General features: G+C 34.5%; 1 protein-coding gene across 2 annotated transcripts; it reads right to left on the bottom strand.

Moving 5' to 3' along the window:
• Window positions 1–488: 488 nt before the first annotated feature.
• On the bottom strand, window positions 489–4,196 carry LOC115954434 (putative receptor-like protein kinase At4g00960). 2 transcript variants are annotated; one of them, XM_031072286.1, is made up of 7 exons: window positions 3,422–4,196; window positions 3,073–3,195; window positions 2,807–2,946; window positions 2,021–2,231; window positions 1,668–1,905; window positions 1,392–1,542; window positions 489–788 (listed from the first exon to the last, which is right to left on the bottom strand). In XM_031072286.1, exons 1-7 carry the CDS (start codon window positions 4,194–4,196, stop codon window positions 489–491), a joined length of 1,938 nt encoding a protein of 645 aa, XP_030928146.1. The 2 variants fall into 2 exon arrangements, with proteins under 2 accessions (XP_030928146.1, XP_030928145.1); XM_031072285.1 differs by having other exon boundaries at window positions 2,807–3,011; window positions 3,075–3,195.
• Between the last annotated feature and the right edge of the window lie 8,919 nt (window positions 4,197–13,115).

Here is a 13,115-nt window from a genome sequence, read left to right as displayed (position 1 = left end):
CGCACTTATACATCACATACTCGCACTTTCATGAATATTTCCTTCACTTACACATCACATACTTGCACTTTCATCCATGGGGATCTAAGCCCATTTGATGTACAGAAAACAGGGGAGAGGTTAAGTAAGAAAATTTAGGATCCTAAGTTTTCTTACTTAACCTGTCAAATGACTCAAATTCCACAAGAAGATCACTTCCAAATTAAAATATCACAAAGTCAAATTAACAACTCATGTGCACACTTAAATAACATACTGCCAGAGGGCAACTACATATGAATATAAAAAATAACAATAATATTAACAAGAATCTTTCACCAACGGCAACACAAATTTGATTGGTCCACAAGCCTACCATGCATAGTTACAGAAATATTTACACTTTCTCTTTTTTCTTTTTTCTTTTTATTTACATTCTGATGTTAGATTTTGTTTCACATTTACAATGATGCTGAAACCACGAAGAGAGGCATTAATCCTGTCAGTTATCAACGTGGAGAAACATTGGATAAAGTAAGCTCATTTATAGAAGGATTTGTTGCTGAAAGCTGATCATTCTGAATTACTCTAGCTATAGCTAATGCAGGATGTTTTGGCTGAGGAAGAGCTACTGAATCATTTCCTAAAAGAACTACCACAGATGTCATTGTGGGTCTGTCTGCTGGATCCTCTTGCACACACAAAAGCCCAATATGCATACATTTTAATACTTCTATTGTCTGGCCAGACACCATCAACAAAGGATCTACAAATTCCAATTCTTTCCCTTCGTTCCACAGCCTCCATGCCTGTCCATGCACATTAAATAATAAAAGATTTTATTTATTTATTTAGGCCTTGTTAATGTGCCTTTAATACTGTATTAAATAATGATTTTACATAATTTACAAAAAAGAAAAGTAAAATTGTGCATAAATATTAAGAAAAAGACAAACAATCATTATAAATTTATGCAAGCAAACCAATGAATTATTTACGAGTATATTTTTATTTTCAAAAAGTGTGTAATGTGTTGGAGTACCTTCTTTTTTTCCTTTTTTTTTTTGTGGAAGGTCAATGTGTTAGAGCATTATAGTTAAATGATTCAAGGTATGTTTTGAACATAAGGAGAATGAGGGATAAGGGGAAAGTGACTAGACTAGAATATACTAATATTTAGTACATTCTATTGATAGTCTTCTCTCCTCTCCATTTCTCTCACCTTCCAAACATAAGGTAAATTCAGAATTTCAAAAAACTTAAAATTTTGGGAGAGATGGAATTTATCATAGTATCAAAATTCATGCAAGTTAAATAAAATTTTATTTCATAAATATCACAAATTTTACCAAAACAGAACCATCTTTTTCCAACTTAATAATATCTAGTTCAAGCAAACAAAAGAAACATACATATGCAAGAAGTGTTTGGGCATGTCCTGTGAGGTAGAAGCCATTATTTTTCTTCCCACTTATAATCTCAAGCAAGATCACGCCAAAGCTAAAAACGTCGGATTTTACAGAAAATACGCCTTCCATTGCATACTCGGGAGCCATATATCCGCTGTTTTGAGCCACACAATACAACATATTCTTCTCAAATGAAATAAGAAAATGTTTGGGGAAATTTTGACAAAGATAAAAAAAAAAATAATAATAATAATAATTAAAAAAAAAAAAAAGACTCACTATGTTCCAACGACTCTCCTAGTATTAGCTATGTTTTGGTTTTCACCAAAGATCCTTGCCATTCCAAAATCTGATATTTTGGCAACCATTTCATTGTCCAACAATACATTGCTGGGTTTTAGATCCCTGTGAATGATTTTAAGCCGGGAGTCCTCATGAAGATAAAGAAGTCCTCTAGTAATGCCAACAATAATGTTATAGCATGTCTTCCAGTCAAGCTGAGTGCGTCTTTCTGAATCTGAAATTTAGTACTAGAATAGAGAGTTAATGTATGGCATCATGTTTAAAGGCAATTTGTATGACCAATTTGGAATATAATAAAGCTAATAAGAAGGAGAGTGGAAGAAACAAACCAAAGATAAAGAAATCAAGACTTCTGTTGGGCATGAATTCGTACACAAGCAACTTTTCCTCTCCCTCTATGCCACATCCCAAGAGTTTCACGAGGTTTCTATGTTGAAGCTTTGCAATGAGTATGACCTCATTTTTTAATTCCTGTAAGCCTTGCCATGACCTCCTTGACAACCTTTTAACTGCTACTTCCTTACCATTTGGCAGGACACCCTAATAAGAATATCCATAATCAAGCATAAATTCAGGCCAAGTGGCTTACACTAGTAATTTTAGTTGATTTGCTTATGTGTAGTTCTTTAAAATCTCACATTTGTTTTAGCTACAATTGTATTTTTACCGACTTTCAACAAATATATTAGAGCATCAGTATTGGTGATGCTAAAAAGTCATATTGCTATTTTTAGCACCACCAATACTAAAAAGTATACTACAATGTTAAAGAAAAAGCCAAAAAAATTAGCTAAGATAAATGTGCGCTATATATATATATATATATATATATATGTATGTATATATATTATTAAAAATTACTATATTATTTTATTGTGTTATTTATATTATTTTACTATATTGAATGTTAAAATAAAATTATTGATGTTAGACGTTTTTTAAAATAAAATAGTAAAATAGATAAAATAATTTTTTTATAATGCTAAATTGCTAAATTTTTGATATCAACCACGATAATTATCCAAACGTGCTTTTGGCTCTATAGCTTACAACAAAGTTGGTGGAATAGTAATAGCAGTAGAAAGGTTAGCTAAATGACTTCCTTCTTTGGTTACCTTGTAGACGGTGCCGAACCCACCTTGACCGAGTTTATTTAACTCTGAAAAGTCGTCTGTAGCCGCCCTTATAGTCAATAGATTCATAAAATGAACATCTTCAGAACCTGGTACTAATTCACCATCTTCTGTAATCTCAACTCCAGTGGGGCGTGCCAACTCATGTAATAGAGCGTTTTGGCATTTCTCATCATCTGCAAATGAGCTTGAAACCTGGTTGTTGGTAATTCTGAAGTACATTTATAATGGTTATCCATTTAGATAACACTGACCTGGTTGTGATCTCTTCTTCCGCCTATGATAAACAGCACAAGACCCACTGAGAATTGCTAGAACTAACAGTGGTACACACGTGATCACCACCACCATCCAAGTCTTCCATTTAGCCCCTGTGTTATAATAATGTTTTTCCCAGTTTTTTTAATAGCTTAAACTTTTAGGATAAGTAGAAAATTATAAAACATATTTGCTTGAGGATTGAACAAAGCCCACCTGCAACATTAATATGTTCTTTTATAGAAGTTTCTATTTTTCCCCCCTTTTCTAAAGTGTATAACAGCCTTATTGCATTACAAGGCATTGACAGACAATTAATCAAAGATAATTTTTACTTACCTTTGGAATATGGGTAGGTCAATACCAAACTTGAGGAGTTGTAGAATTGGTTCATCTCAAACCTCACATTACAATTTCTACTTAGGACTATTCCACCTTGACGAGAAAAGCAGCATGTCTCGAGATCTCCAATTGCAGACAGCAAACAACTATTACAGTTACCTCCAGACATGTCCCTAGTACATTGAACAAGACCATAAATTGTGTCCTCCTTTGAAAACTTAATTTCCCCAGTAGCAAACATTCGTTTAGAAGGATCATACGCAGCCTCATTTGAGATGTTATTCAATAAGTATTTTAGAACAACATCAAACTGAACAGGGTCTGATACATTCAGCTCCAGATCATTCTGATCATCTGGATACTTTCCGGTATAAACCATCAAGGAAAAGAACATCTGATATGAGTAGCGAACTTGACAAAGTTCAAACCATATCATTGCATCTTCACTTGTACACTGTGTTAAGATTTCCTGACTTGCATTCTGTATGCAATTCTGACAAACTGTGGAATTGACATCCCCTCTACAAAGTGCTTGGCCATAGACAGTATCTGGGTTATCCCCAATAGAGGTGTTGTAGAAACCTGTTACTGAAGTATTGGAAGGCAATAACTCAAGAAGTTGCTTGAGGTTGTTTTCAAATGGGCTGTTGTGAGTGTAATTTCTGGAATCATTTGGGCAAAAGATAGAGAGAGGGTCTGCACTGGCAATGATAGGGAGCAAAAACAGTGGTATAATTGAGAAGAGCATAGTTAAAAGTACATCTTTTTCCATCTTCCAAATATGATAGCACACAGGATAACTACTTTAGATAGAAGGAATAAGTAGAGATGGATAGGGTAGAAGCTGACACCTCAAGCACACAAGGCCTCAGAATGTCATGCATGAAAAGTCATACTTCGACATTTAGGAATTAGATTTAGGAAAATACTTGGATAATATTAAGCTGTTGAAAATTGCCGAGAAACTTTATTATTTAAGCTGGATAATTAGGGTTTGTTTGGCAGAGGAGTTTGAGTAATGTTGTTTATAGTTTTTTGAAAGATGCGTGAATGAAAAAGTGTGTAAAAATACTTGAATAATATTAAACTGTTGAAAATTGCTGAGAAACTTTCATGCTTAAGCTGGATAATTAGGGTTTATTTGACAAAGGAGTTTGAATAATGTTGTTTATAATTTTTTGAAATAAGGATGAGTGAAAATGTGTGTAAAAAAATGTATAATATTATTTAAAAACTGAAAATACGTTATTTAACAATTCTACCAAACGGACTGTTAATGACCGGAAAAGATTTAGGACGGACTATTCCATGAAGTGATAAGGACAAATTTTCCATTTTATTATAATTATTATTTTGAATCTTGACCGGAGGCAACTAGTACTATAATTACTTTTTTTTCTTTATCTAAAGTCAATGGAGTACACCCTGACAAGACTCAATTAAAAAAAAAAAATTGACATCATACTAGGCATAATTATAAATTGCCCGCAGTAGTTTTTAATCTATGTGACTATGTCCAATAGGATTTAATTAATACTGCTTTCTATTAAATACTAAAAGTGATGGTTGATACCATCTGAGGACTAGTTAAACAAGTGGCTTAGTTGTTAAGAGGTTAAATCAAGTGAACGAGCTTAATTATGTATGACCATTCTATTAATTTGATATTATGGATTGGGTAACAGGTTATTTATCCAATAATTCTGCTACATTTCAGACGCGTGAACTATGAAATGGTACAATCAGCAAGAGGCTGCGGATGGCTTCCCAGTCAACTTTGAATGTTAAAACCTTCTCATGGTGACCGCTCTGGGTCAATTATACAATGGATCAAGGTCAGTAGAATGGCCTTATAAACTATAATTAGTCTATTTTACCTAACAGTTGTATTCTGACTTATTAACTTTGCAATTCTTTACTTACCCTAGAAAATGAATAAGAAAAAAACTTTACCTTTTTTTTTTTTTATATATATATTTTTATAGAAATCCTAACTAAAAGAGATTTACTCTTTATTAAACTAATGAATGGCTGTCAAGAATATAATGATGCATAAACTTGTGCAATAATTTAACGAACAAGGGTTTCGCTGACTTCAAAAAAATAAATAAATAAATAAAAATCCTTTAAACCCTCGCTTGTTACAATATTTTAGTTTCTTTATTTTGTTTACATATTTTATCTTTAAAGTTTATCCTTTTTATTTGTTTGAAAAATATATATATATATATATTTCTAAATTATAATAGATGCAATTTATTAACTTTTACCAAAAAAAAAAAAAAAAATCACTAAGTATGCGCGTGAACGCGTGCTCAAAGGCTAGTAATATTATGAAGGAATTTTTGGAATATTTCTTGAACTTCACTATTATGCTGACATTTTATATTTAAAAGGTTGTAGTTAAGGGCATATTCAGTTGATAAGAATTTCAAATCTTTAATAAATATATATATATATATATATATATATATATATATATAAATGCATGAAACTCCCTGTTAAGGGCATATTCGGTTGATCGGATCCTATTGTTCAAATGACCTTAGGTAGGATCAAGTTACACGCAATGTAACTTTTTGCGATGTTACATCAATGAATAAATTTTTATTTCATATTTTAAAAATTCATCATTAAATTAAATATTTTCATTATTCTTATTATGCACGCTAATTTTTTTTTTTTTTTTTTTTATGCTAATATGCATGTTATATCTTGAGTCAATTAGATATTATTTATAACCTAATCCACAAACTCATGTTTTGTGTATAATTTTAAGTAAATGAAACTTAAAATTTAGATTTCTTTTGTTTTGTTGAATCCGATGAGATAACTATTAATGTATGATCATTTTCATCAAATACGGAAAATATAAAGAGGTAATGTAATTCAACCATTGATTCATCAAAATACTCTCTTAATGAAAAGTTACAAAATAGTATAACATTGATCAAAATTGCATCAAGTATAACTTGAACCTGACCCACCTTAAATTAGAATATATGACTGAGGGGCTGGAAATAACAAGGGTGGACTATTTGGTCTTGATGAGGAATGGCCAAGGACATGTTAGAGGAAATTAAGATGAAAAAATAATTCAACACTTTACAAAAACAAGAAAAAGTTCCATTTTTTTTTTTTTTTGGTTTAAAAAAAAAGAACTTTAAACAAAAAATGGTGGTATCTCCTACAACGTTGTGTTATGTGTGGGTGTTTCCAATGTAGACATGAACTAAAGATGATGATGTTTTAAACCCCAAACTTATGTTTGTCCAATCCCACATATATTGGTGAGACTTGAACCCAAGCACTTATGCCAAGAATCTGAACAAGGAATAAAAGAACAAACAAAAACATATAAGGAAAAAAAGATAGCAACAAAACAAACATTTTCCCCAAATTCCATAAATATCAACCCTAAACCTTAATAGCAAATCCAAGCAACAAAGTGGCATCATTGCTATAAAATACACTAAAAAAAAAAAAAAGAAAAACCAAAATCTCAAATCATTAAAGAAAAACAATCCAAATTTACGAACTTTTTTAATAAATTGAAAAAGAAGTTAAGTAAAGATAGTTTTACATAGGATTTTGGACCGATGGATCTAATTTAGCCAAATATTATCTATGAACTAAAAGGTTATAGGAGGAATTTTAAATTGAATTTAGTTAGACTCTCAAAAAAATACACTTATTAATAAGTTCACAAGGACCTTATATTTTATGATCTAAAAGGATATGAGAAGAATTTCACATAATAAGAAATTAACACAAAGCACAATGAAAATTATAAATATAAAAATAGATAAGCATTGATAAAGTCTTAACAATCAATTAGTAAAAGTAATTTGGAATCATATACAGCACATGAAAGACATGTTTTGAACCAAATTTTTCATAGTGATAGTCAACTGTAAAAATTAAAATACTTACAAACTAATAAATACATAAAATAACCAAAATCTAAGACACACAAAATAGTTCAAATGTTGAGAATTTAAAAATAAAAATAAAAAACTTACCTAAGAGAAACTAAGAACTTAAATGAGTGTCCCTTGTTTTGCTTCTTTATAACAGACTTCTTTTGACTTAATATCTATACATGAAAATTTAGAAACAAATAATAATAAGTAAAATGAATTTATTTAATCAAAATTATCATATATTAATACATATGCATAAGTTAGAACTTGCAAAACATAAAAACCAAAAACATGGGGTTCAAGAAGGATTCTATGAAAAGACCATTGGTGAATATATGTGTGTGTGTGTGTGTGTGTGTGCGTTTTGAAATTTTAATAATAGATTTTTAGATGGAGTAGGATTTGAATTTCAGAAATTTAGATGATAAAATTTTAACTAAATTAAATTATAATTAAATCTTATCCCTTGATTCGTTGAAATATATCCTAACAATTGATAAAATAATTTTTAAAATAATTAATAAAACGTAAGATGCCGCTTGTGGGGAAAAAAAGCGCGGGGTGTTGTGTGGGATTTCGGATTTCAATTTAGATTTTTTTTTTTCTTAGGGAAGGAAGCTAAAAAAAATTATAATAGACTTTTCGTTTGAATAGAATTTAAATTTACTAAAAATTTAAATGATAAAGTTTTATGTAAATTAAAATATTGTTAATTTTATCCCTTAGTATGAGGAGATATATCCTAACAATTAATAATAATTAATGAGAGTAGTTGTTTTTTAGAAAAACAATTGTGAGAGAGAGAGAGAGAGAGAGAGAGGTATCATATAAATTTATTAATTCCTATGAATCTATATAACATGTATATCCTTCCAATACACACAAATATATGTAAGTTGCAACTCAAAAAAACAAAAAAACAAAAACAAAAACATAGGGTGCAAGAGAGATTCTATGGAAAAGTCATTGGTGAATATATATAAGTTTTAAAATTTTGATAATAAATTTTTATTTAGAGTAGGATTTAAATTTCTAAAAGTTAGATCCATGTTGCATGTTTTGTTAAAACACTTATTGTTACTTTATCTAAAGAAACCGATAAGATCAAATAAGTTATTGTCTCTACCAACTGAAACTTAGATACATGCAACATGTTGCATGTTTTGTTAAAATACTTATTATTATATTATTTAAAGAAATTGATAAGAACAAATAAGTTGTGGTTTCTATCAACTGAAACTTAAATTCATATTGCATGTTTTGTTAAAATACTTATTATTGTTTTATTTAAAATGCATGTTATATGTTTTTTTTTTTTAAACAGTTATTGTTACTTAATGTAAATAAATTAATAAAGACAAATAAGTTGTTGTCTCTATCGACTGAAACTTAAATACATGTTACATCTTCAGTTAAAACACTTATTGTTATTTTATCTAAAATGTATGTTTCATGTTTTGTTCAAAAAACTTATTGTTATTTTATCTAAAGAAATTGATAGGAAAAAAAAAAAGAAAAAAAAAAAAAGAAGAAGTTGTTGTCTACTTGTCACTATCTAAAAATAGTTTTTATCCAAAATATTGCTGTAATTTGGTAAAGCCGCTTGTTGCAATTAATTTGGTGAAGCCACTTGTGATAGCCATGGCATCTAATCCCTCACACCCCACCCCCCCCCCCCATATACATATTTCACTTTGTTAACTATTTTCCTCCAATTGTAATGAGTAATGTGGGGCCGGAGAATTTGTAGCGCCGGCCCACTCTACATTAAGGCCCAAGGCCTAAACCGAGGACAGCTATTACCGAGGACACATAATGAAAGCCCAAAAAAGGCCCAAGGATATGGCCGAGGACGATCTTATGCTCAGCATCCCATAGAACGCCTAAAGGAAGGGACGAGCTAAGTGCAGGAGCAGGCCAAGTGAAAAAGCTACCAATACAGCAATAAAGGACTCTGCGTCTGACAGGTCCATACCTTTCACCATACTATTCGACTTTTACAACCACTCCCAACCACTCCAGGTATAGGCTGATGGGACAAGTCTCAACCCCAGAATGTGGAGCTTACACGTGGACACTAGAAGGGGGGTAAATGCTAGTATAAAAGAGAATGAGAACCAAGGGAGAAAGGGGGGGAAGAAATAGCACTGCAGCAATCTCAACAACTCCGCCAACCATTGTCATCCAATATATACTAAAACAGAGCTCCTCGGATTGTGCCGAGGACTAACTTTCTTGTACAAACTTTGGTTCGTTTCTATTTGATTGTCTTGGAAACTCATTATAACTGTTATCTCATTCACTAAAACCTAGTTCTTCTACCCACTCTCTACAACTTTATTGTACTGGGTTCACTGGGCCAGAACCCCATACATTTTGGGCCTGGGCCGAAAATCGTGTCCCTACAATTGGCGCCGTCTGTGGAAAGAGCTTGTGCGTTAGTGAATGCAACGGTCAACCATGGTAGGATCAAGCTCCAATCAACAAGGGTCCCTCGAAAGAGATCATTATCGCAGTGGTGCAAGCTATGCGAAAACTCCCCCATCATTTCCAGTAGCGTGCGGTGGTTACCTTAACGCAGCTCCCACTCCAGGCTACACTGTGAAGTGCCAGTGGCACGAGCAGTTCTAGGGGCTTCCAATATCAAGTTAATGCCTTATAATTTTGTCAAGGGGCTAATCCTCGAAACTCAAAAAGAAAATATAAGTTTTGGACAAAATCAAGGTCTTGCATGGTACTCGGACTCAAACCTATGGGGAAACCAAGTACTTCAAAAAGAAAATATAAGTTATGGACAGAACCAAGGTCTTGCATGATCCTTGGATTCAAAACTATGGGGAAACCAAGTACTTCAAAAAGAAAATATAAGTTTTGGACAGAACTAAGGTCTCGCATGGTCCTCGGACTCAAAACTATGGGGAAACCAAGTACTTCAAAAAGAAAATATAAGTTTTGGATAGAACCAAGGTCTTGCATGATCCTCGGACTCAAACCTATGGGGAAACCAAGTACTTCAAAAAGAAAATATAAGTTTTGGACAGAACCAAGGTCTTGCATGGTCCTCGGACTCAAACTTATGGGGAAACCAAGTACTTCAAAAAGAAAATATATTTTTGGACAGAACCAAGGTCTTCCATGGTCTTCGGACTCAAACCTATGGGGAAACCAAGTACTTCAAAAAGAAAATATAAGTTTTGGACAGAACCAAGGTCTTGCATGGTACTCGGACTCAAACCTATGGGAAAACCAAGTACTTCAAAAAGAAAATATAAGTTTTGGACAGAACCAAGGTCTTGCATGGTCCTCGGACTCAAACCTATAGGGAAACCAAGTACTTCGAAAAAAAAATAAGTTTTGGACAGAACCAAGGTCTTGCATGGTCCTCAGACTCAAACCTATGGGGAAACCAACTACTTCAAAAGGAAAATATAAGTTTTGGACAGAACCAAGGTCTTGCATGGTCCTCGGTCTCAAACCTCTGGAAAAACCAAGTACTTCAAAAAGAAAATATAAGTTTTGGATAGAACCAAGGTCTTGCATGGTTCTCGGACTCAAACCTATGAGGAAATCAAGTACTTCAAAAAGAAAATGTAAGTTTTGGACAGAACCAAGGTCTTGCATGGTCCTCGGACTCAAACTTATGGGGAAACCAACTACTTCAAAAAGAAAATATAAGTTTTGGACGGAAGCAAGGTCTTGCATGGTCCTCGGACTCAAGCCTATGGGGAAACCAAGTACTTCAAAAAGAAAATATAAGTTTTGGACAGAATCTGGGCATTGTATGGTTCTCGGACTCAAGACTATGGGGAAACCAACTACCTAAAAGAGTTTTGGACAGGACCAAGGCACTGTATGGTCCTCGGACCTGAGCCTAAAAGAGATTTTTATTATTATTACTTAATTGTTATTATAATTTCTGGATAGAACTAGGGCACTGTATGATCTTCGAACTTGAGCCTAAAAGAGATTTTTGTTATTATTAATTAATTGTTATTATAATTTCCGGACAAAACCAGGGTATTGTATGGTCCTCGGACTCTGACCCATGGAGAGATTGCCCATTAAAAATTGGGTTAAATCCTGGACCGAATGGAAGTCCCAATCTATCCTCGGATCCTCAATTCTAAGGAAACTAACGCAAACGAGTGTTTAGACCCGGTATAGCCATACCCCGATCCTCGGACCAGATACCAAAAACGATTAAGTTCATATGTTACCGAGAACACGGCCAAGCCCCCTAGTACTTGGCAACCCTCTCGAATGGTTTATTTTAGGTTAATCCTTCTCGGATGACTGCCTCGCACGCAATACAGGGCATTCTGCTGTTATCACGTTGGAAGAGAAGAAGAAGCAGAGGAAGAAAAAGTAGAAACACCAAGATGTCCCCGGTGATGGGAAAGAAGAAGAGGCGGAGATAGAAAGGGGCACCAGTGAAGGAAGAGAGGAGGAAGCAGGGATACTTAACCCCCACATCAGCCCTGACTCCTAACACGAAGGTGCCATATTAGTGGCGCTCGGGATAGAGCGGATGGTACTGACGACGAGGATCCCCACTGCTGTCGCATCAAAAATCTGACGCGACCAGCACCTGCTTTGGATTTTGACTGAAAGAAATGGAGGCATCGCTCCCACCTTGTGAAAGCGGAGAACTGTCTTGAGTCAGTGTCTCCCCTGTCCTGACTGCACCATTTTGAGTTTCGGAAGGACCCGGTGCCTCTGGAGTGGGTGTGGTTCCTTCATCCCCACTCGTGCCTCAAACATATCACTCTAAGGTTTAATTGCGTTGGAGATGAAGACTTGGAGCACAGCTGAAGGATTAAGAATTTGAAGGGACTGAAAGATCTGCACGTAAAGGGATTGACTCCCTACCCTGCTTCTTATATGGAGGGCAAGTGGGCGGCATTTAATCTACGCAGATTTCCAAAAAGCGCTACAGAAGAGACAGTTCCTATTCAATTCCCCACACCGTCTACAACCACAGGATTTAGGTGGCCTCGTGAAGACGTGCCTCGAGCACTGAAACGGCGAAGACTCCGCGTGAGTAAATCTAGAGGAATGTTTCATAATCCGGCACACCTCCCATGCAAATGGAGAGACACCGACATTAATGAAGTGCAGTGCTGGGCAAGCCATGATGTGGACCCGACATTACCAAAACCCTCCTCCCCAACTAAGAGGTCGGACAGCAGGATTTTGAGGGGCTATTGTGGGGCCGGAAAATTAGTGGCGCCGGCCCACTTTACATTAAGGCCCAAGGCCTAAGTCGAGGACAACTATTGCCGATGATGCATAATGAAAGCCTAATAAAGTCCCAAGGATATGGCCGAGGACGATCTTATGCTCAGCATCCCATAGAACGCCTAAAGGAAGGGACGGGCTAAGTACAGGAGCAGGCCAAGTGAAAAAGCTGCCAATACAGCAATAAAGGACTCTACGTCTGACAGGTCCATACCTTTCACCATGCTATTCAACTTTTACAACCACTCCCAACCACTCCAGGTATGGGCTGATGGGACAAGTCTCAACCCCAGAAAGTGGAGCTTACACGTGGACACTAGAAGGGGGGTAAATGCTAGTATAAAAGAGAAGGAGAACCAAGGGAGAAAGGGGGGGAAGAAATAGCATTGCAGCAATCTCAACAACTCCGCCAACCATTGTCATCCAATATATACTAAAACAGAGCTCTCGGATTGTGCCGAGGACTAACTTTCTTGTACAAACTTGATTTGTTTCTATTTGATTGTCTTGGAAACTCATTATAATTGTTA

This window comes from Quercus lobata, chromosome 8, assembly GCF_001633185.2.
Source record: "Quercus lobata isolate SW786 chromosome 8, ValleyOak3.0 Primary Assembly, whole genome shotgun sequence".
In the NCBI taxonomy this organism is placed as follows: Eukaryota; Viridiplantae; Streptophyta; class Magnoliopsida; order Fagales; family Fagaceae; genus Quercus; species Quercus lobata.
The sequence above is the reverse complement of the archived record's forward strand: the minus strand, read 5'-3'. Positions and strand labels throughout refer to the sequence as shown.